This window comes from Phocoena sinus, chromosome 6 (assembly GCF_008692025.1).
Source record: "Phocoena sinus isolate mPhoSin1 chromosome 6, mPhoSin1.pri, whole genome shotgun sequence".
In the NCBI taxonomy this organism is placed as follows: Eukaryota; Metazoa; Chordata; class Mammalia; order Artiodactyla; family Phocoenidae; genus Phocoena; species Phocoena sinus.
This window is the reverse complement of record NC_045768.1, coordinates 33,974,146-33,997,087: the sequence shown is the minus strand read 5'-3', so window position 1 is coordinate 33,997,087 and position 22,942 is coordinate 33,974,146. Positions and strand designations below refer to the sequence as shown.

The 22,942-nt window shown below is 44.2% G+C and overlaps 1 protein-coding gene across 1 annotated transcript in view; it reads left to right on the top strand.

Moving 5' to 3' along the window:
• The first annotated feature begins 335 nt into the window (after nt 1-335).
• Nucleotides 336-22,942, top strand: part of NANS (N-acetylneuraminate synthase) — a 29,582-nt gene continuing 6,975 nt past the window's right edge. The window contains exons 1-2 of the mRNA XM_032635763.1: nt 336-577; nt 11,969-12,184. Of these exons, the coding sequence (XP_032491654.1) occupies nt 446-577; nt 11,969-12,184 (348 nt within the window). The 5' untranslated portion in view covers nt 336-445. The remainder of the gene's footprint in view (nt 578-11,968; nt 12,185-22,942) is intronic.

Below are 22,942 nucleotides of genomic sequence, written 5' to 3'. Positions count from 1 at the left end.
ATCAAGAGCTGGTTAGTGGCATGGGCTGGGCTCGAACCAGCTCTGTAATTCTAACTCCAGAATCTGTTTTTTCCATTACACTGTAGGGCGCGCACTCTCTCCACGCCGAAGGCACCCAGCCGTCAGCCTCCTTCGGGGAATGTCTGCTCACGGGTAAACGCAGGGACCCCACGACCACCAAAGTCTGTGAGCCACAAGCACAGCTCCCGAAAAGCGCGCGCGGCTTCCTCTTCCCGCCGCCTCTCCTCTAGAGGGTGGCTCCGCCCCCTGACCTGATTGGCTGTCTGGAGCGAGGCGGCGCTCGAGGATTGGCTGCGCGGTGGTCGCGGGCTGACGTGGCGGGGCCGGTGTGTGGGCTCTGCTGGGCTGCTGACCGAAACGACCAAGGCGGCGGCGGCGGCGGCACCGTGACGGGTGGTGTGGCGCGGAAGCGCGAGCCACTGCCATGCCGCTGGAGCTGGAGCTGTGTCCCGGGCGCTGGGTGGGCGGGCAGCACCCATGCTTCATCATTGCCGAGATCGGCCAGAACCACCAGGGCGACCTGGACGTGGCCAAGCGCATGATCCGCATGGCCAAGGTGAGGGGACTGTCTAGAGTACTCGGGCGCCGAGCGGGGGGCGGGGCCTGGGGAAGACCGGCCTGGGCAAGGGTGGGGCAGGGCTGCGCAGAGCTGGGGCCATCCTTCCTCTGCCTCTCGGTGCCCTACGTCCGGCCTGCCGTCCAGCTCGCTGGATCCATTTCCAAACGTTTCGAATCCTCTTCATCCCTCCGCCACCATCCTGATTTGTTTGCATTACTGCATCTGCGCCCCCCACCCCCTTACTCCCAGCTCTCTCGCTCCCTTCTGGTGGCAGAATGATCTTTCTGAAACACAGATTTGATCAGCCGCCTGGCACCTTCAGTGGCTTCCCACTGCCAGCGGGTAGAGTCGAAACCCTTTAATAAAGCCTTCAAGACCTTAATGACCTGGTCCCTTCTTGCCTTTTTTTTTTTTTTTTTATCTCTGACATCTTCCAGCGACAGTGAATTACTTCCAGGAAGTTCCTGAAATTTGCTGTTGTCTCTCTCACCTGCCATTCCTTGTACTTACCTACCTCATAGAGTTGTGAGGATCAAATGAGATAATTCGTATAAAGCTCTTAGTAGAGTACTTGGCAAATAGGACTCAATACATGTTGATTATTAGTGATATGATGTTAATGAACATTTATGATCCCTCTTTGGATACTTTCTCCAATCCCTACCTGCAAAGCTGGGCTCCTGTAATTGTTCCCATCGAATTGTATTGTCACTGTCTGTTTAAACTTCTCTCTCTGTTAGACTGTGAGCCCTCTGAAGGGGAGGCCTGTCACGTTCTTCATTGTGACCCCGGGCCCCACAATAAGTCTGCGTTGTGATTCCTTGCTTTAGCGATAGCTCACTCCATCTTTTTTCCTTTCACTTCCCTTCAGTCAGTGCTGTTCACACAGTCATTCATGATTAGGTTTTCTGTTACTCCTTCAGGACTAACTCTTATTACTCCTTCAGGACTAGCTTTTATGGAAGCCTACTGAATCATACAAATACTTTTATTTTTAAATTTTATTTACTTTTTCATTGAAGTATAATTGATTTGCAATAACATTGGTTTCAGGTGTACAACATAATGATTCAATATTTTTATAGATTATACTCCATTTAAAGTTACTGCAAAATAATGGCTATATTGCCCTGTGCTGTACAATACATCCTTGTTGCTTATTTATTTTATACATAGTAGATGGTGCTTCTTAATCCCCCACTCCTATCTTACCTCTCCCCCTTACTTCTCCCCACTGGTAACCATTAGTTTGTCCTCTAGATCCGTGAGTCTATTTGCAACCTAAGTGTCCGTCAGCAGATGAATGGATAAAGAAGATGTGGTTGATATACACAATGGAATATTATTCAAGCATAAAAAAGAATGAAATTCTGCCATTTACAACAATGTGGGTGGACCTGGAGGATATTATGCTTAGTGAAATAAGTCAGAGAAAAACAAATACTCTATGTTATCACTTACGAAATCTAAAAAATAAAATACCTTTAAAGAGTAACAATTGCTAACATTTTTGAATGCTTTCTGGGCCAAGTGCTTTAAATGCACCATCTCATTTAATTCCTACAACAACACAGTGGAATAGATGCTGTTGGTTTCATTTTAAAGGCTCAGAGAAGATCAGTGGCTTGTCTGAGGGCCCACAGCTAGTAATTCATGTATTTCAGAGCTTTGCTCTTAGACACAGGGCTCCAGCCTTTGTACTGTAACGTTGTTTTCTGGGGGAGACTTCGGCTCTTAATTTAGGAAACAACCTTATTTTGGAGGTGTCAACTCTGAATCCTGAAGTTGTAAAAATACCTAGAAATAGTGAAGCCATAGAAACAAAGTTATAGTGGGTTTTTTTCTTCTTCCTGTTTTAATTGTGAAGGATAGTTTTCCCCCGGGGGAGGAAAATGAAGAGTTTGAGGTTGTGTTATAGTGGAAAGAGCGCTGGACTGGAGTCATGATACCATTTACTAGCTGAATAATCTTGGGCAGCTGGATAATCTTGGACTTTTCCTCTCTAAGCTTCAGTTTCATTTGTTTTATAATATGTATGTATCGGGCTTCCCTGGTGGCGCAGTGGTTGAGAGTCCGCCTGCCGATGCAGGGGACACGGGTTCGTGCCCCGGTTTGGGAGGGTCCCGCATGCCGCGGAGCGGCTGGGCCCGTGAGCCATGGCCGCTGAGCCTGCGCGTCCGGAGCCTGTCCTCCGCAACGGGAGAGGCCACAACAGTGAGAGGCCCGCGTAACGCATAAAAAAAAAAAAAAAAAAAAAAATATGTATGTATCTTTATTTTTAAACTTAAAGCAATGGAATCTTTTGAAATCCTTACATTTTAGGATTTTTTTTTTCTTGCCAAATGGAGTCACATTTCCAAGTTTAGTTATGCAGAGTATATTATGTACAAGCTGGCTTGTTCATGTACCAAATCTGTTTACAATATTAAAAGTTGAGTTCTGTCAACTTGGAAAAAATCGCACAGTATAAGAGCTGTGAGTTGAGTTTATTCAGTGTCATACTGAGTTTATTCAGTGTCATAACCAGGGAGACAGCCTCTGAGAAACTGTTCTGAAGAGGTGAGGAGGGAGGTAAGTATATATGTGATTTTGATGAAGGGAACCTGTAATCAACCACACATCTCTGTGGAAGGTTGCTGCTAGTCACGAGGAACAGATATCTTAGTTAATGGTTTTAGTGCTTTTCTAAGTATGGGAAGATTCAAGAATCCAGGTTCATAAAACATTTCTCCTACAAATACTTAACTGTCTAAAGGCCTGTTCTGCCAGTTTTCCTGGAGCACAGAGAGCCTCATTCCTGATCTCTACCCTAAATTACTTTCAGGATATGTTGAAGGTCAGCAGCTGCAGTGGGTAGTGAGTTAATTCTTGTAGAACCAGGTGGCAAGTGACCTTCTTTAATTGGCAGTTCATTCAATTGTTGACCAAAATAAAAATGTGCAACAGAAGAGTTGTGAGCTAAGTTTTATAGTGAGGACTATAGCCCAGGATACAGTCTCTCAGTAGATCTGAGAAACTGCTCCAAAGAGGTAGGGGAGAAGCCAGTATATATATGGATTTTTTGGCTAGGAAATACATGTAATCAAGCATGAATCTTGGTGAAAAAAAAAGTACTGCTAAATCACAAAGAACAAATATCTCAAGTTAATGATTTTAGTGCTTTTCTATGTATGGGCAAATGCAAGAATCTGGGATCATTAAAATTTTTCCTGAGACATGCATGTTAGCTATCTGGGGGCTTTTTTTTTTTTTTAAACATCTTTATTGGAGTATAATTGCTTTACAGTCATGTGTTAGTTTCTGCTGTATAACAAAGTGAATCAGCTATACATAAACATATATCCCCATATCTCCTCCCTCTTGTGTCTCCCTCCCACCTTCCCTATCCCACCCCTCTAGGTGGACACAAAGCACCAAGCTGATCTCCCTGTGCTATGTGGCTGCTTCCCACTAGCTAGCTATTTACATTTGGTAGTGTATATAGGTCCACAGCACGCTCTCACTTCGTCCCAGGTTACCCTTCGCCCTCCCCATGTCCTCAAGTCCATTCTCTACATCTGTGTCTTTATTCCGGTCCTGCCCCTAGGTTCTTTAGAACTAATTTTTTTTATATTCCATATATATGTGTTAGCATACAGTATTTGTTTTTCTCTTTCTGATTTACTTCACTCTGTTTGACAGTCTCTAGGTCCATCCACCTTACTACAAATAACTCAATTTCGTTTCTTTTTATGGCTGAGTAATATTCCATTGTATATATGTGCCACATCTTCTTTATGCATTCTTCTGTTGATGGACACATAGGTTGCTTCCATGTCCTGGCTATTGTAAATAGAGCTGCAATGAACATTGTGGTACATGACGCTTTTTGAATTATGGTTTTCTCGGTATATGCCCAGTAGTGGGATCGCTGGGTCGTATGGTAGTTTTATTTTTAGTTTTCTAAGGAACCTCCATACTGTTCTCCATAGTGGCTGTATCAATTTACATTCCCACCAACAGTGCAAGAGGGTTTCCTTTTCTCCACACCCTCTCCAGCATTTGTTGTTTGTAGATATTTTGATGATGGCCATTCTGACTGGTGTGAGGTGATGCCTCATTGTAGTTTTGATTTGCATTTCTCTAATGATTAGTGATGTTGAGCATCCTTTCATGTGTTTGTTGGCAATCTGTGTATCTTCTTTGGAGAAATGTCTATTTAGGTCTTCTGCCCATTTTTGGACTGGGTTGTTTGTTTTTTTGATATTGAGCTGCATGAGCTGCTTGTAAATTTTGGAAATTAATCCTTTGTCAGTTGCTTCATTTGCAGCTATTTTCTCCCATTCTGAAGGTTGTCTTTTCATCTTGTTTATGGTTTCCTTTGCTGTGCAAAAGCTTTTAAGTTTCATTAGGTCCCATTTGTTTATTTTTGTTTTTATTTTCATTTCTCTAGGAGGTGGGTCAAAAAGGATCTTGCTGTGATGTATGTAATAGAGTGTTCTGCCTATGTTTTCCTCTAAGAGTTTTATAGTGTCTGGCCTTACATTTAGGTCTTTAATCCATTTTGAATTTATTTTTGTGTATGGAATTAGGGAGTGTTCTAATTTCATTCTTTTACCTGTAGCTGTCCAGTTTTCCCAGGACCATTTATTGAAGAGGCTGTCTTTTCTTCATTATATATTCTTGCCTGCTTTATCAAAGATAAGGTGACCATATGTGTGTGGGTTTATCTCTGGGCTTTCTATCCTGTTCTATTGATCTATATTTCTGTTTTTGTGCCAGTACCATATTGTCTTGATTACTGTAGCTTTGTAGTATAGTCTGAAGTCAGGGAGCCTGATTCCTCCAGCTCTGTTTTTCTTTCTCAAGATTGCTTTGGCTATTCGGGGTCTTTTGTGTTTCCATACAAATTGTGAAATTTTTTGTTCTAGTTCTGTGAAAAATGCCATTGGTAATTTGATAGGGATTGCATTGAATCTGTAGATTGCTTTGGGTAGTATAGTCATTTTCACAATGTTGACTCTTCCAATCCAAGAACATGGTATATCTCTCCATCTGTTTGTATCATCTTTAATTTCTTTCATCAGTGTCTTATACTTTACTGCATACAGGTCTTTTGTCTCCTTAGGTAGGTTTATACCTAAGTATTTAATTCTTTTTGTTGCAATGGTAAATTGAAGTGTTTCCTTAATTTCTCTTTCAGATTTTTCGTCATTAGTGTATAGGAATGCAAGAGATTTCTGTGCATTAATTTTGTATCCTGCTACCTTAACAAATTCATTGATTAGCTCTAGTAGTTTTCTGGTAGCATCTTTGGGTTCCTCTATGTATAGTATCATGTCATCTGCAAACAGTGACAGTTTTACTTCTTCTTTTCCAATTTGGATTTCTTTTTCTTCTCTGAGTGCTGTGGCTGAAACTTCTAAAACTATGTTGAATAATAGTGGTGAGAGTGGGCAACCTTGTCTTGTACCTGATCTTAGTGGAAATGGTTTCAGTGTTTCACCATTGAGAACGATGTTGACTGTGGGGTTGTCATATATGGCCTTTATTATGTTGAGGAAAGTTCCCTCTATGCCTACTTTCGGGAGAGTTTTTATCATAAATGGGTGTTGAATTTTGTCAAAAGCTTTTTCTGCATCTATTGAGAAGATCGTACGGTTTTTCTCCTTCAATTTGTTAATATGGTTTATCACATTGATTGATTTGTATATATTGAAGAATCCTTGCATCCCTGGGGTAAACCCCACTTAATCATGGTGTATGATCCTTTTGATGTGCTGTTGGATTCTGTTTGCTAGTACTTTGTTGAGGATTTTTGCATCTATGTTCATCAGTGATATTGGCCTGTAATTTTCTTTCTTTGTGACATCTTTGTCTGGTTTGGTATCAGGGTGATGGTGGCCTCGTAGAATGAGTTTGGGAGTGTTCCTCCCTCTGCTATATTTTGGAAGAGTTTGAGAGGATAGGTGTTAGCTGTTCTCTAAATGTTTGATAGAATTTGCCTGTGAAGCCATCTGGTCCTGGGCTTTTTTTTTTGGAAGATTTTTTTTTTTTCGGTACGCGGGCCTCTCACTGTTGTGGCCTCTCCCGTTCCGGAGCACAGGCTCCAGACGCGCAGGCTCAGCGGCCATGACTCACGGGCCCAGCCACTCCGCAGTATGTGGGGTCTTCCTGGACCGGGGCACAAACCCATGTCCCCTGCATCGACAGGCGGACTCTCAACCACTGCGCCACCAGGGAAGCCCTGGAAGATTTTTAATCACAGTTTCAATTTCTGTGCTTGTGATTGGTCTGTTTACATTTTCTGTTTCTTCCTGGCTCAGTCTCAGGAGGTTGTGCTTTTCTAAGAATGTGTCCATTTCTTCCAGTTTGTCCATTTTATTGGCATAGAGTTGCTTGTAGTAATCTCTCCTGATCCTTTGTATTTCTGCAGTGTCAGTTGTTACTTCTCCTTTTTCATTTCTAATTCTATTGATTTGAGTCTTCTCCCTTTTTTTCTTGATGAGTCTGGCTAGTGGTTTATCAATTTTGTTTATCTTCTCAAAGAACCAGCTTTTAGTTTTATTGATCTTAGCTATTATTTCCTTCATTTCTTTTTCATTTATTTCTGATCTGATCTTTATGATTTCTTTCCTTCTGCTAACTTCGGGGTTTTTTTGTTCTTCTTTCTCTAATTGCTTTAGGTATAAGGTTAGGTTGTTTATTTGAGATGTTTCTTGTTTCTTGAGGTAGGATTGTATTGCTATAAACGTCCCTCTTAGAATTGCTTTTGCTGCATCCCATAGCTTTTAGGTAGTCGTGTTTTCATTGTCATTTGTTTCTAGGTATTTTTTGATTTCCTCTTTGATTTCTTCAGTGATCACTTCGTTATTAAGTAGTGTATTGTTTAGCCTCCATGTGTTTGTATTTTTTACAGATTTTTTCCTGTAATTGATATCTAGCCTTATAGTGTTGTGGTTGGAAAAGATACTTGATATGATTTCAATTTTCTTAAATTTACCAAGGCTTGATTTGTGACCCAAGATATGATCTATCCTGGAGAATGTTCCATGAACACTTGAGAAGAAAGTGTATTCTGTTGTGTTCGGATGGAATGTCCTATAAATATCAATTAAGTCCATCTTGTTTAATGTATCATTTAAGGCTTGTGTTTCCTTATTTATTTTCATTTTGGATGATCTGTCCATTGGTGAAAGTGGGGTGTTAAAGTCCCCTAGTATGATGTGTTACTGTCGATTTCCCCTTTTATGGCTGTTAGCATTTGCCTTATGTATTGAGGTGCTCCTATGTTGGGTGCATAAATATTTACAATTGTTATATCTTCTTCTTGGATTGATCCCTTGATGATTATGTAGTGTCCTTCTTTGTCTCTTGTAATGGTCTTTATTTTAAAGTCCATTTTGCCTGATATGAGAATTGCTACTGCAGCTTTCTTTTGATTTCCATTTGCATGGAATATCTTTTGCCATCCCCTCACTTTCAGTCTGTATGTGTCCCTAGGTCTGAAGTGGGTCCCTTGTAGACAGCAAATATACAGGTGTTGTTTTTGTATCCATTCAGCCAGTCTATGTCTTTTGGTTAGAGCATTTAATCCATTTACATTCAAGGTAGTTATCGATATGTGTGTTCCTATTACCATTTTCTTAACTGTTTTGGGTTTATTATTGTAGGTCCTTTCCTTCTCTTGTCTTTCCTGCCTAGAGAACTTCCTTTAGGATTTGTTGTAAAGCTGGTTTGGTGGTGCTGAATTCTCTTAGCTTTTGCTTGTCTGTAAAGGTTTTAATTTCTCTGTTGAATCTGAATGAGATTCTTGCTGGGTTGAGTAATTTTGGTTGTATGTTTTTCTCTTTCGTCACTTTAAATATGTCCTGCCACTCCCTTCTGGTTTGCAGAGTTTCTGCTGAAAGATCAGCTGTTAACCTTATGGAGATTCCCTTGTATGTTATTTGTTGCTTTTCCCTTGCTGCTTTTAATATTTTTTCTTTGTATTTAATTTTTTTTTTTTTTTTTGGCGGTACGCGGGCCTCTCACTGTTGTGGCCTCTCCTGTTGCAGAGCACAGGCTCCAGACGTGCAGGCTCAGCGGCCATGGCTCACGGGCCCAGCCGCTCCGCAGCACATGGGATCCTCCCGGATCGGGGCACGAACCCTGTCCCCTGCATCGGCAGGCGGACTCTCAACCACTGCGCCACCAGGGAAGCCCTGTATTTAATTTTTGATAGTTTGATTAATATGTGCCTTGGTGTGTTTCTCCTTGGATTTATCCTGTATGGGACTCTCTGTGCTTCCTGGACTTGATTGACTATTTCCTTTCCCATATTAGGGAAGTTTTCAACTATAATCTCTTCAAATATTTTCTCAGTCCCTTTTTTTATTCTCTTCTTCTGGGACTCCTATAATTCGAATGTTGGTGTGTTTAATGTTCTCCCAGAGGTCTCTGAAACTGTCCTCAATTCTTTTCATTCTTTTTTCTTTATTCAGCTCTGCGGTAGTTATTTCCACTATTTTATCTTCCAGGTCACTTATCTGTTCTTCTGCCTCAGTTATTCTGCTATTGATTCCTTCTGGAGAATTTTAAATTTCATTTATTGTGTTGTTCATCATTGTTTGCTCTTTAGTTCTTCTAGGTCCTTGTTAAACGTTTCTTGTATTTTCTCCATTCTATTTCCAAGATTTTGGATCTTTACTCTCATTATTCTGAATTCTTTTTCAGGTAGACTGCCTATTTCCTCTTCATTTGTTTGGTCTAGTGGGTTTTTACCTTGCTCCTTCATCTGCTGTGTGATTCTCTGTCTTCTCATTTTGCTTAACTTACTGTGTTTGGGGTCTCCTTTTCACAGGCTGCAGGTTCGTAGTTCCTGTTGTTTTTGATGTTTGCCCCCAGTGGGTAAGGTTGGTTCAGTAGGTTGTGTAGGCTTCCTGGTAGAGGGAACTGGTGCCTGTGTTCTGGTAGATGAGGCTGGATCTTGTATTTCTGGTGGGCTGGACCGCATCTGGTGGTGTGTTTTGGGGTATCTGTGAACTTAGTATGACTTTAGGCAGCCTCTCTGCTAATGGATGGGGTTGTGTTACTGTCTTGCTAGTTTTTGGCATAGGGCATCCAGCACTGGAGCTTGCTGGTTGTTGAGTGGAGCTGGGTCTTAGCGTTGAGATGGAGATCTCTGGGAGAGCTCTCGCTGTTTGATATTACTTGGGTCCAGGAGGTCTCTGGTGGACCAATGTCCTGAACTCGGCTCTCCCACATCAGAGGCTCAGGCCTGACACCTGGCTGGAGGACCAAGACCCTGTCAGCCACACGGTAGATCCACAGTGGATCATAAAATGATATAACTCAGGAACAGCCAGATGAAAGGGATGCATAGGGCAAGGCACGGGGAATGGGAGCAGACTTCCCATGACTTCTCCAGGTGCACCACTCTCCCATCACCTCCACATGTTCGCCAACCCAGAAGCTCCCCTGGGGGCTTTTTATCCAAAGCACAGAATCCCTCATCCTGTTTTTTCTATCCTGAGTTCCTCTTAGGACTCACTCTCTGTGGGTGACTACAGTGGGTTGCAACTTAAGCTTTTGTATAATTGGATGATGAGTGACACCCTTTGTTCTTTTCTTTGTTCACCTAATTATTATTTTATTACAACAAAATGTTATTATAATTATATAATATGTATAAAAATATAACTGTGTTACAATTAGAAATTTGCTGATTGAATATACTTTTAACTCTCAAATTTTGGTGCAAAGGGCACATCACACCTTGGCTCATTCTGTAGCTTGCTTTTTGCCAGTAGAGAAGCAATAAAAGCTTGAGCAAAGAAACCATCAGCATTATGGTAAAATAGTGACAGTGGTTGTGTTTTCTGAACCAAGAGTTGACCATAGCATTAAACAGACAAAGAAATTTGTCATATTTAGGAAAGAAGCTGAGAAAAGAAGAGGAGGAACCTGCTGTCCTCCCCATACAACTGCTGTCATGTGGAATGTGGTAGAACTTTATCTTATCTCTTATCATTAGTACCTTCTGCTGTTTTACTTCACTTTACTACTTGCCTAGGTGGAGACAAGCTTTTTAACTTCTTGAGGGTAAGTCTACTTCTTCAGACGGAGGTGAGAAGCAAAGGGAAGGAAGCAGTGCTCTGTGAGGATCATGTTCTGCAGCCTTCAGGAAAGCCCTCTGGCCAGCTCTGCCAGAGACTCACTGTGCAGCTTTGGTCAGGTCACTCTAGGCCTTGGGATCTTCATCTAGACAATGAGGACTCTGTTGCCCAAGGTCACTTTCAGGTCTAATGTTCTCTGAACTTCTGTCCAGCATCAAGTCCTGACTGTGCCATCTTTTGATTTTTCCAGGAGTGGAAGCAGCGCTCTCAGCACAGGCATTTCTGGAGCTGAGGTTTCCAGCAGCATGAAGACCTCTGTGTCGACAGAAATGTCAGCGAGCTGAGACTTTAGAGAGCTTTGCTTAATCTATCTGTTGAGTGGTTTTAAAAAACAATTTTGAAAGATTGGAGGCTGACTGGCAATAAAATTACAGCTTTTATAGTCAGACAGTCCAGCTTTTATATTATAGCTTCTGTTAAGTAAAGCTGGGGCATTTCTAAGTTTGCTTGCTTTTGCCCCAGAACCTCTTGTTCAAACGAGATGCCATGCAGAAAAGCAGATGGGCAGAACAGCTAAAAACACAGTTGTTCCTTTGTTTCCCACCCCCATCAGGGGCTCCTCAGCAAGTTATAGGTCCTAGAGCTAGTCCAAATGGCCATTTGTATAGATGGAGAAACTGAGTCCAGAGATAGGAAGTGACTTATCCAAGAGAGTCAGAGTTAAGTCAGATTCTGACTTTTTCCCCTAAATTCTGGCCCAGTCTTCATATCCTCTGCTGAGTTACACAACTTAAAACCTTCTTTGACTGTTTGATTAATTATTTTTAATATTATAATTTAAAACAAAAAAGCCCCCCCCTTTTTTTTTTTTTACATTTTAAGAGGGAAAAATACAGCAGAACCCCCATCCCCACCCTTTTATTCCTGTGAGACTTCCTTGCTTTTCCTGTTTCTCTTCTTTGGGATTTCTTAACACGTCTGTCAATTCATGTTATATATATTTTCTTTTTTTTGCGGTACGCGGGCCTCTCACTGTTGTGGCCTCTCCCGTTGCGGAGCACAGGCTCCAGACGCGCAGGCTCAGCGGCCATGGCTCATGGGCCCAGCCGCTCCGCAGCATGTGGGATCCTCCCGACTGGGGCACGATCCCGTGTCCCCTGCATCGGCAGGCAGACTCTCAACCACTGCACCACCAGGAAAGCCCCCCGATGTTATTTTTAAAGATAATAATTTCATAGCAGTTGCCCCAACACTTCTCTTGTCTCTCAGAATCTGTGCAGGGTCATTAAAGGAGCCCTAATGTGTGTTGCAGGAGTGTGGCGCTGACTGTGCCAAGTTCCAGAAGAGTGAGCTGGAGTATAAGTTTAATCGGAAAGCCTTGGAGAGGCCGTATACTTCGAAGCATTCCTGGGGGAAGACGTACGGGGAGCACAAACGCCACCTGGAATTCAGCCACGCCCAGTACAAGGAGCTGCAGAAATATGCCGAGGAGGTTGGCATCTTCTTCACTGCCTCCGGCATGGATGAGGTGAGCCCTCTGCCACGCTGCTATTTGCCATTTTAGCAGACCTAGGGGACATCAGGTAGCCCTGTGGCTTTGGCTTAGAGCCAGCTCCAGCCTTTGCTCACTTTAGACTTTTTTGTGCTTTCCGGACCTAGAGTTCCCCATAGCATTAACAAGATAAATGCCCAACTAAACAGGAGGCCAGGGGGATGAGAGGCCCAGTGATGCAGGGAACCATAGTTTTCAAAGCAGGCTGTCTCTGGGAGTAGGGGCCAGCCACCCTGGAACCCCAGAGTCCCTCAAGCCTGTGGAAGATGCCACACTGGGCCAGTTTTCTCCCAGTGGAAAGTGGCCTGGACTCAGGAAACCTCAGTTCTGACAGGAGTCCTCCCCTTGCTGAGTGGCCGTGGTTTATCTGGGTGAGGTGGCATTGCATGATTCAGAAGGCAGTGGCACACAGGATGGCCATGCTGACATACTGGAAGAGTCCAGCTGGTGCCAGGTCTTGGGTCCCATCTGCTCTGTAACCTGCCTCAAGACTCCTTTACGTACTCCTTTTTCAAATATAAAAAATTTTTTTAATTATAAAAATTATACAATGTTATACAATGTCACAGAAAGTTTAGAAAACAGAAAAAAGGGAGAAAAACTGACCCATAATCTCTATATGGCAGCTCTTTTTTTTTTTTTAATCAGTTAATTAATTAATTTATTTTTGGCTGTGTTGGGTCTTTGTTGCCACAGGCGGGCTTTCTTAGTTGCGGCAAGCGGGGGCTACTCTTGTGGCGGCGCGCAGGCTTCACATTGCGGTGGCTTCTCTTGTTGTGGAGCACTGGCTCTATGCATGCAGGCTTCAGTAGTTGTGAAACACAGGCTCAGTAGTTGTGGCTCGCGGGCTCTAGAGCACAGGCTCAGTAGTTGTGGCGCACGGGCTTAGTTGCTCCGTGGCATGTGGGATCTTCCTGGACCAGGGCTGGAACCCGTGTCCCCTGCATTGGCAGGCAGTTTCTTAACCACTGTGCCACCAGGGAAGTTCCTGGCAGCTCTCTTTATATATTTCCTCCTGAAGTTGTTTTATATGCATATTTTATTGCCTAGTTGTTATATTTGTGAATGTTTAGTTCCGGGCATGCTTTTCCCAGTTAACATTATCTGCAGCTTTTACCCATATCTTGTTTTTTTTTTTCCTCAGCTTTATTGAGATATAATTGACATGTAGCTCTCCATATCTTGTGCTGAAAGTTATTAATGGTGGTGTAGTATTTCTTTTGAGGATTTATAATGTATGTAACCATTTCTTTATGTTTGAACATGAGGTTATGTTTTTACTTTCAGTTTTTTGTGCTTATAAATAATGCTGAGATGACCATCTTTTTTTCTGTGTTTTGAATTGTTTCCTTAGGATAGCTTTGCAGTAATGGATCATTAGATGAAACAACATTTTAAAGGCTCTTGAAACACTTAGGATTCTTTTAGTCAACTAGAATATTTGAAGGGAGCCCAGTTCCTTCTCTAGGCCTCTGACCTTTTGTGTCACTATTCCAACTCTAAGATATGTCTGTAAATTGAGTCAAAAGAAACATAACTCTAGCCTAAACCATTGGTAGTTTAAAAAAGGGGGGGGAAGCAGAGAACCTAGGTGTCTGTGAAACTTGACAAGTCCAGGCTTCAGTTCCGTAGCCCGCTTACAGTAATATATCTTATCCCTACTATGCCCCATTTTGCAGATGAAGAAATGGAGACTCAGAGGGGCCAGGAAGTTTGTACAGTGTCACACAGCTGGGAAATGGGTCTTGAGGGCAGATCTGACGCCTAGTGCAGTGTGCTTTCTGCGGTCCCTCAGCTGCCACCTGGCCGTCCGTCCAGGTGTGTGTGGCTTCCCAAAGCTCAGGAGAGCCTTTGGGCTTCCCCCCTGCTCTTCACCACTTTCGATGTTGGTGGCTGGAGAGTCTTTGGGCCCAAGAGATGCCCTGGGGAAAAGGGGACATATTTTTAGGAAAACCTATCTAAAGTGGTTACTGGGCATTTTTCTGATCCCATCTTAAATAGTACCTCCTCAGGAAATTCTTCCTGTGCCCCTGCTTGGTTCAGGCCCGTCCTTCTGTTGTGTTCTCTTGGTTTTCTTTTTTTTAAATTAATTAATTAATTAATTTTTGGCTGCATTGGGTCTGCGTTGCTGCGTGCGGGCTTCCTCTAGTTGCGGTGAGCAGGGGCTACTCTTCGTTCCCATTGCGGTGGCTTCTCTTGTTGCAGAGCACGGGCTCTAGGCGCACGGGCTTCAGTAGTTGTGGCTCGCAGACTCCACAGTACAGGCTCAGTAGTTAGTTGCTCCGTGGCATGTGGGATCTTCCCGGACCAGGGCTCGAACCTATGTCCCCTGCATTGGCTGGCAGACTCCCAACCACTGCACCACCAGGGAAGTCCTGTCTCTCGATTTTCTTTACTTCCGTAATTACCGCTAACTATTGCTCCTTTCCACCAGGCTGTTAACACCACAGCATCCCCAGTGCCTGGAACGTAGTAGGTGCTCGGGAGATGTTTGTTGAGTGAATAAGTAAATAAGTGAGCCAAACAAAAGAGAGGGTTGATGGTTTTTATCAGATCCTTAAGGGATCTATAAATCAAAAATGTTAGACAAAAAAGATTGTGGGCTTTGGGATCTGAAAGACTTGGGTGTTTTTTCTGGTCTTGCTATTAACTAGCTGAGTGATTAAAAGTAAGAATCTTCAACGTTTCTTGAGTGTTTATGATCTGCCAGGTTCTGTGCTAGGTATTTTAAATGTATCAGCTCATTTACTCCTCTTAACAACCCCTTGAGATAGGACAGTTATTATTCCCACTTTACAGATGAGGACGCTAGAGCACGGAGTGGGTTAGCTGTCAGTAGCTGTTGATCAGCAGAGGCTGATTCCAACCTAGGCGACTCCAGAGCCTGCCCTCCTGACCATACTCTTCTTGCATCTCTCGGGCCTGTTTCCTCATAGGTAAAGGGCAAGGGGGTGGATTAAAAATACCCAGAAGTGGACTTCCCTGGTGGTGCAGCGGTTACGAATCCGCCTGCCCATGCAGGGGACACGGGTTTGAGCCTTGGTCCGGGAAGATCCCACATGCCGCGGAGCAACTAAGCCCATGCGCCACAACTACTGAGCCTGCGTTCTAGAGCTCGCGAGCCACAACTTCCGAGCCTGCATGCCACAACTACTGAAGCCCACGTGCCTAGAGCCCGTGCTCTGCAACAAGAGAAGCCACCACACTGAGTAGCCCACGCACTGCAACGAAGCGTAGCCCCAGTTCACCACAACTAGAGAAAGCCCGCGTGCACCAACGAAGACCCAATGCAGCCAAAAATAAATAAATAAATTTATTTTTAAAATAAATAAAGTAAAAATACCCAGGAGGTAGGCTTGACCTGAGGAGCATGGACACCCTCATGAACCCAGGTCCTGGCACAATGTTGACCCATAGTCCATGCTTAGGAAATAGCTTGATAGGAAGGTCATGCCCAAGAAATGACAGTTTTCATTCTGTGCTTGTTTCATGTACTGTGGGTTCAGAACCTTTGGGGATTGCTCTTTGGTAACTGCCTGTAGGGCTCATTCACTCAGGGACAGCTAAATCTTAGTCCTTGGAGAGGGCTGGCTTGGGTTCAAGAAACTGATTGTTCTTGGGTCAAATGTGAATAGACTTAAAATTCCTGGGTGAAACTTTTGATCTGACCGACTTGGTAACAAGTCAGTAATGAGGCAGATTCGTTTTTTTGTTTTTAATTGTTGGCCACACCTCTCGGCATGCGGGATCTTAGTTCCCCAACCAGGGATCAAACCCGTGCCCCCTGAAGTGGAAGCACAGAGTCTTAACCACTGGACTACCAGGGAAGTCCCTGGAGGTTCATTTTGAGGCAGATTAGTTTTTGCAGGGCCCATAAACAGGCTCTGGAGAGAATTTCCAAGGAAGTGTACAGATGTATTTTGGATCCCTAGTACTGTCTTTGGAATAAGCATTCAGGCATACCTCGAAGATATTGCCGGTTCAATTCCAGACCACCTCAATAAAGTGAATATCTCAATAGAGCAAGTCAAACGAATTTTTTGGTTTCCCAGTGTTTAATTAACAGCTTTATTGACATACTCTACAGTTCAATCAATTAAATTGCACAATTCAGTGGTTTTTAGTATATTCACAGAGTTGTGCGACCACAGTCAATTTAGAACATTTTTATCACCCCAAGAGGAAGAACTATACCCATTAGCAGTCATTGCTCAATTCCCTCAATTCTCCCAGCCCTAGGCAACCTCTAATCTCCTGTCTATCTCTATAGTTTTGCCTCTTTTGGACATTGCATGTAAATAGAATCAGATAATATGTGGTCCTTTGTGTCTGGCTGCTTTCACATGGTAACATTTTTTCAAGGCTCATCTATGTGGTAGCATGTGTCAGTATTTCATTCCTTTTTGTTGCTGAATACCATTCAATTTTATGGATAGACTACATTTTATTTATCCACATCTCAGTTGATGGACATTTGGATTGTTTCCACTGTTTGGCTAGTATGAATGGTATGAGCAATGCTGTCACAAACATCCATGTACATGTTTTATATGAACATATTTTCATTTCTCTTGGGTGTATATACGGTAACTCATGTTTAATTTTTTTCGAGAAACTGCCAGACTGTTTTTCAAAGTGGCTGCACCATTTTACATTCCCACCAGCAATGTATGAGGGTTCCAATTTCTCTACATCCTCACCAACATTTGTTATTACATGTCTTTCTGATTCTAGACATCCTAGTGAGTGTGAAGTGATATCTTATTGTGGTTTTGACTTGCATTTATCTGATGGCTAATGATGTTGAGCATCTTTTCATATGCATATTGGCCATTTGTGTGTCTTCTTTGGAGGAATATCTATTCAGATCCTTTGCCAGTTTTTAAATTGGGTTATTTATCTTTACATATTCCTGATACAAGTCCCTAATCAGAAACATGATTTGCAAAAATTTTCCCATTCTGTGGGGTATCTTTTCACTTCTTGATGGTGTCCTTTGAAGCACGAACATCTTTAATTTTGATGATGTCCAATTTTTTAGTTTTTTCTTTTATGCTTGTCTATTCTTGTAATTTAAACATTTCTCAGTTTTAAACCACAATGTGATATCACTGCACAACTATCAGTATGGCTAAAGGCTAAAATAAAAAGTGATGGGACTTCCCTGGTGGCGCAATGGACAGGAGTCCACCTGCTAATGCAGGGGACACGGGTTCGATCTCTGGTCCGGGAAGATCCCACATGCCGTGGAACAACTAAGCCCGCACGCCACAACTACTGAAGCCCATGTGCACCTAGAGCCGGTGCTCTACAGCAAGAGAAGCCACCGCAAGGAGAAGCCAGAGCACCGCAACCGAGGGTAGCCCCCGCTCGCCACAACTAGAGAAAGCCCGCACGCAGCAACGAAGACCCAACATAGCCAAAAATAAATAAAATTAAATCTTAAAAAAAAAAGTGATGATAACACCAAATTGTGGCAAGGTTGCAGAGAAAATGGACCTGTCATGCATTGCTGGTGGGAATGTAGAACGGTACATTCTAGAAAATTCTTTCCTTTTTTAAAAACAACTTTATCAAGATATAATTCACATACTGTACGATTCACCCACTTGACGTGTACTGGTAGTTTCTTATAAAACTAGACACGTGCTCATCATGTGACCCACCAGTTGTCATTTGGTAATTTATCCCCAGAGAAATGAAAACCTGTGTTCACCCAAAAATCTGTATATGAGTGTCCATAGCAACTTTATTTGTGGTAGCCCCAAACTAGAACCCAAACTTTCTTTAGGGGATGAATCATCAAATAAACTGTAGCGTATCCACACCACGAATACTACTCAGCAATAAAAAGGAGTGAAAACTGATGGCTGCCACAGCTTGGATGGATCTCAGGGATATTGTGCTGAGTGAAAAAGCTTCTCTCAGAAGGTTGCATACCGTACGGCTCTGCTTATTTAACATTCTCGGAATAACAGAATTATAGAGCTGGAGAGCAGATTAGTGGTCGTCAGGAGTTAGGGAGGGGAGGGCTTGGAGGTTGATGTGGCTATAGAGGGGTAACATGACGTGAGCCTTGTAGTGGTGGCATAACTCCGTATCGGACTGTGGTGGTGGTCCGCGTGAGTCTGGGCACGTGGTAAAATTGCAGAGCATTAGATACGAGCACACTCAGATGGGTACGTGTGAAAATGGTGAAATCTGAATGAGATCGGTGGGCTCTATCAGCCTTACCCTCCCAGTTGTGATATTACACTGTAGTTTTGCAAGATGTTACCACTGGGGGGAACTGTAAAGTGTACATAGGTTCTTTCTGTATTATTTCTTACAGCTGCATGTGAAGCTATTAATTATCTCAAAATAAAAAGTTTAAAATCTAAAAGAAAAATCCTTGGTTTAAAAAAAAATTTTTTTTTTTTTGTTGCGTTGGGTCTTCGTTGCTGCACGTGGGCTTCTCATTGCGTGTCTTCTCTTGTTGCAGAGCACGGGCTTTAGGTGCACAGGCTTCAGTAGTTGTGGCGCACGGGCTCAGTTGCTTTGCAGCATGTGGGATCTTCCTGGACCAGGGCTCGAACCTGTGTCCCCTGCATTGGCAGGTGGGTTCTTAACCACTGTGCCACCAGGAAAGTCCCTTAACATATTTTAATTCAGTAAATATGAATAGGTAGAACCTGCATAAACAGAAACTCAGTAGAGTCCTCAGTACTAAGAGTGCTCTCTAGCGCAGACTCTGGCTGGATGGGCCCGTGGTTAAGTGTGCAGACTCCAGGGTCACATTTTGAGTTTGAATATGGTTTTGCCTGTCATTCCTGCTGAGTCCAGGTGGAGGTTATTTACCTTCTTTGTGCTTCTGTTTCTTCAGCTGAACCCATCTCGTAGGGTTGTTATGAGGATTAAATGTGATCACCCATGTAAAGTGCAGCACACAGCCAGTGCTTAGCGATGTTAGTTACGGTTCAGGAAACAGCCTGGGCTGAGGATCGGGACATCCGGGTCCTTGCCCTGCTCTGCTCTGAGTTCATCTCAGTGTGAGCTTGGAAGAGTCCCTTCCCTGCTCTGGGCCTCCATTTCCTTTTGTGTGTGAACAAGCTGCTCTCCAAAGGCTTTCCCTGCTCTGTTGTCCTGAGCCAGCATAGAATCAGAGATAGTGTCACTAAGGTGACTTGGATTTGGGATGAGGACTTTCCTGTCCAGTACACGTTTCCAGGCACCGGAGCTCCCGGATGTGGACTCTGAAGGGGGTGCATCTCCTTGCATCTGCTCAGAAAGTCATTTCTTTAGGTCTTTCACTCCCTGGTGGCTTCGAGGTGGGAATCAGGAGCAGGTGGGAGAAGGAGAGGAACCTGGCTGGGTGTAGGTAGCTGGGGCTGACTCTCCGCAGGTACCCTCTTGGTTTCCCAGGAAGCACTTCTCTTTGGTGTATAAACGCGTGCTCTGCGGACACCCTCTGAGTTCAGGTCCTGGTACTAGCACTTGATCGGTGGGCTTGGGCTGGTCATGTAGCCTCTTAGAGCCACACGTGTCCAATCTGTAAAAACGGGGTAATCAAGATGCCCACCCCAGAGGCTGCAGTGAGGACCCAGTGAGGTGAGTCTAGGAGGTGCAAGATCTGCACCCACTGAATGACAGCTGTTTTGTTGCTTAGAACCCTTTTCTCTGCTTCACACTAACAGGGCAGGGAGGCTTCTCTCTCCTAAGAATGCTGTTTGTTCCCCACTAGTCTCCTGACTGACCTGGGCATAGGCAGTAAGGAGAAATGCATTCTTAAGAGCCTTTGCAAGAGTTAATTTTCTTTGCTGGCCAGGTCCCTTTGCCAAACCAGCAAGTTCTGTCTACCCGGCTGTTGGAGGTGGGTTGGTTCCTTGTTCTGTGTTTACCTGGCAAGTATCTCTGAGTATTTACCCACCCAAACTTCCTCATGGATAGTAAGCATTTATTGAGTGCCGATTTTCTCCACTCTGTGTGCTGTCCTAGGGCATTCTTTGTGTGCTGAGGAAACGTTAAGGCATGGTGGAACGAACTTTGTGAAGACCAAGAAAACTGCCAGGGCACACGGTCAAAACTGCACGGAGGCATGTGGAACTCGACTGAAATGAGCAGAGTGTCTTTGGTCAAAATGGAGGGTTCTGTTGAGAAAGCAAATGGGAACCGTGACATAGAGGTGGCCCCTGGAGACCCATTCCGGCAGAGCTGCCCTTCCCTCCCAGCGCCTGCCTCCACGGTGCCCTCTTTCCTCCACCACCTCTGCCACAGGGCACCCCCTGCCTACGTCGTGGTGCACTCTGACAGGGCCACCGGGCTGAGGGCAGGCCCAGCCTTTATGGCTCCGTGCTTCCCCCCTCATCATTTCCTCACCCTGGGCAGCTCTCCAGCACCCCCTGTTCTCCCCAGCTCATCACCATGGATCCAGAAACCAAGGGGAGTGGAAGCAGCTCTAGAAAAATCCCAGCTCCACTCCTGTCGTTTCTGTTACCCCTTAGATCAGCGGGCCCCCAAATTTCTCATGGGACATGATGTGGAAAGGGGGTTCTGTGGGCACACGTTGTGGGAAGGGGGTTCCTCATTAATTTAGAATCAAAGCCCCTTCCCCAAATAAATAAGGGTTCTGAGTAGAATAAGTGTGGGAAACACTGTAAAATAGCTAGACAATTGTATTTACTGGGACCCTCTAAGGGAGAGTCTAACAATGCAGCATTTTACCCAAACCAGTTTGCTGGTGGGACCGTTTTCTGTGTGTTTAACCCAGTTGGATGCCCAGGGAGGGTCATACTCAGTTGAGTACCTTTCAGACAGACTCAGAAAGCCTTTGTGATGTGTGAGGTAGGAGGGAGGAGAAGTTGTGAGACTGCCTGGCTGCATTGTACCCCTAGATGGAAGGAGGACAGACAGCAGCGTGGGCAGGGCTAGAGGAAGCCAGGGAGTCCACAGAGAGAAGGCAGCCACTGGCGCTGACCTAGCCTGAGGGGCCCTGGGCACAGTAATATTGCCTCAGGATGGAAGGCTAGCATCTTCCAGATTACTACAGAAGTTGGCACGTTTGCAGGGATTAATCCAAAATGGCAGTTTTCTTTTTCTTTTTTTTAATGTTTAAAGAATGCTTTCTCTATTTATTTTTAAAATTTTGTTACTTTTTGGCTGCGTTGGGGCTTTGTTGCTGTGCACGAGCTTTCTCTAGTTGCAGCGAGCAGGGGCTACTCTTTGCTGAGGTGTGCGGGCTTCTCATTGTGGTGGTTTCTCTTGTTGCGGAGCACGGGCTCTAGGTGCGTGGGCTTCAGTAGTTGTGGCATGCGAGCTCAGTAGTTGTGGCTCGCGGGCTTTAGAGCGCAGGCTCAGTAGTTGTGGCTCCTGGGCTTAGTTGCTCCGTGGCATGTGGGATCTTCCTGGACCAAGGATTGACAAAATGGCAGTTTTCTAAATGGCCACTAGATGGGGCTGGCTCCCCAGGAGAGCTGCAAAACGAGATGCACCTTTCTCCTCCAGCAGGAATTTCCCCTTTTCCTCACTTGAAAATTGTAGAGCTCCGTGCAGATTTTACAATCACTGTAGGTAAGCTTTTTAAAATTTTTTATTGGAGTGTGGTTGCTTTACAATATTGCGTTAGTTTATACTGTACAGCAAAGTGAATCAGCTGTACATATACATATATCCCCTCTTTTTTGGATTTCCTTCTCATTTAGGTCACCACAGAGCATTGAGTAGAGTTCCCTGGGCTATACAGTAGTGTAGGTAAGCTTTTGCAAAGTGAGTTTTCTGCATTTGGCCCCTCGTTGCCCCTGCGCGCTCTGCACCTCTCCTGAGTGGGCTCATCCATCTCTTTATGCCCTTGGGGACTTTTTCATCATGAGCCATGCTCTCACAGAGCATTTTATTTATTTATTTATTTGCGTTACGCGGGCCTCTCACTGCTGTGGCCTCTCCCGTTGCGGAGCACGGGCTCCGGAAGCGCAGGCTCAGCGGCCATGGCCCACGGGCCCAGCCACTCCGCGGCATGTGGGATCCTCCCAGACCGGGGCACGAACCCGTGTACCCTGCATCAGCAGGCAGACCCTCAACCACTGCGCCACCAGGGAAGCCCCTAAATAGAGCATTTTACAGACGAAAACTTAGCATAGGGTTTTCCCTCTTAAAATAGAAAACACTCTTCATCTGACAGAGTGAGAAGGGTGGGAACATTAGACTTTGTTCAAGAAACATATTAAAAACAAATAGTTTTCAGTTCCATCTTAGGGCTGGTTAACAGTACGAGAGATACGTACACAGGAGAGAGTGACATAGAAAACTGTGGAAGGGAAGAGAGAGACGAGGAAGACATAAAGCAGAGGGGGGGAAGGCAGTGGTGGCTTAGCACCTTGGAGGGGAGTGGTGCCTGGGCCATCCTGAGAGGTGTCTCTTAGACCAAGGGGGTTGCCTTCTGCCTTTGAACTGTTCATTGGCTGGTTGGTCACTCTGTATGAATCACCAGCAGCTCTAACCCCTACATTATTAGAGGATTAACATATGAGGAAGGTGATTCTCTGAGTGAGACCAATGATTGGAGTAGCTCATCACCTGCTGGGAAGATGGAAGGGAGCTCAGGCAGTAGTGGGTTGATTTAAAGAACCTGCTAGCAGAATTACCTTCTCATATTGTTCCTTACCACCCCCGAGCCCTTTGGATTTTCATGCTGGTAACCTTGCTACTTGCTACTCAGAGTATGATTCACGGAGCAGTAACAGCAGTGTTACCCAGGAACTT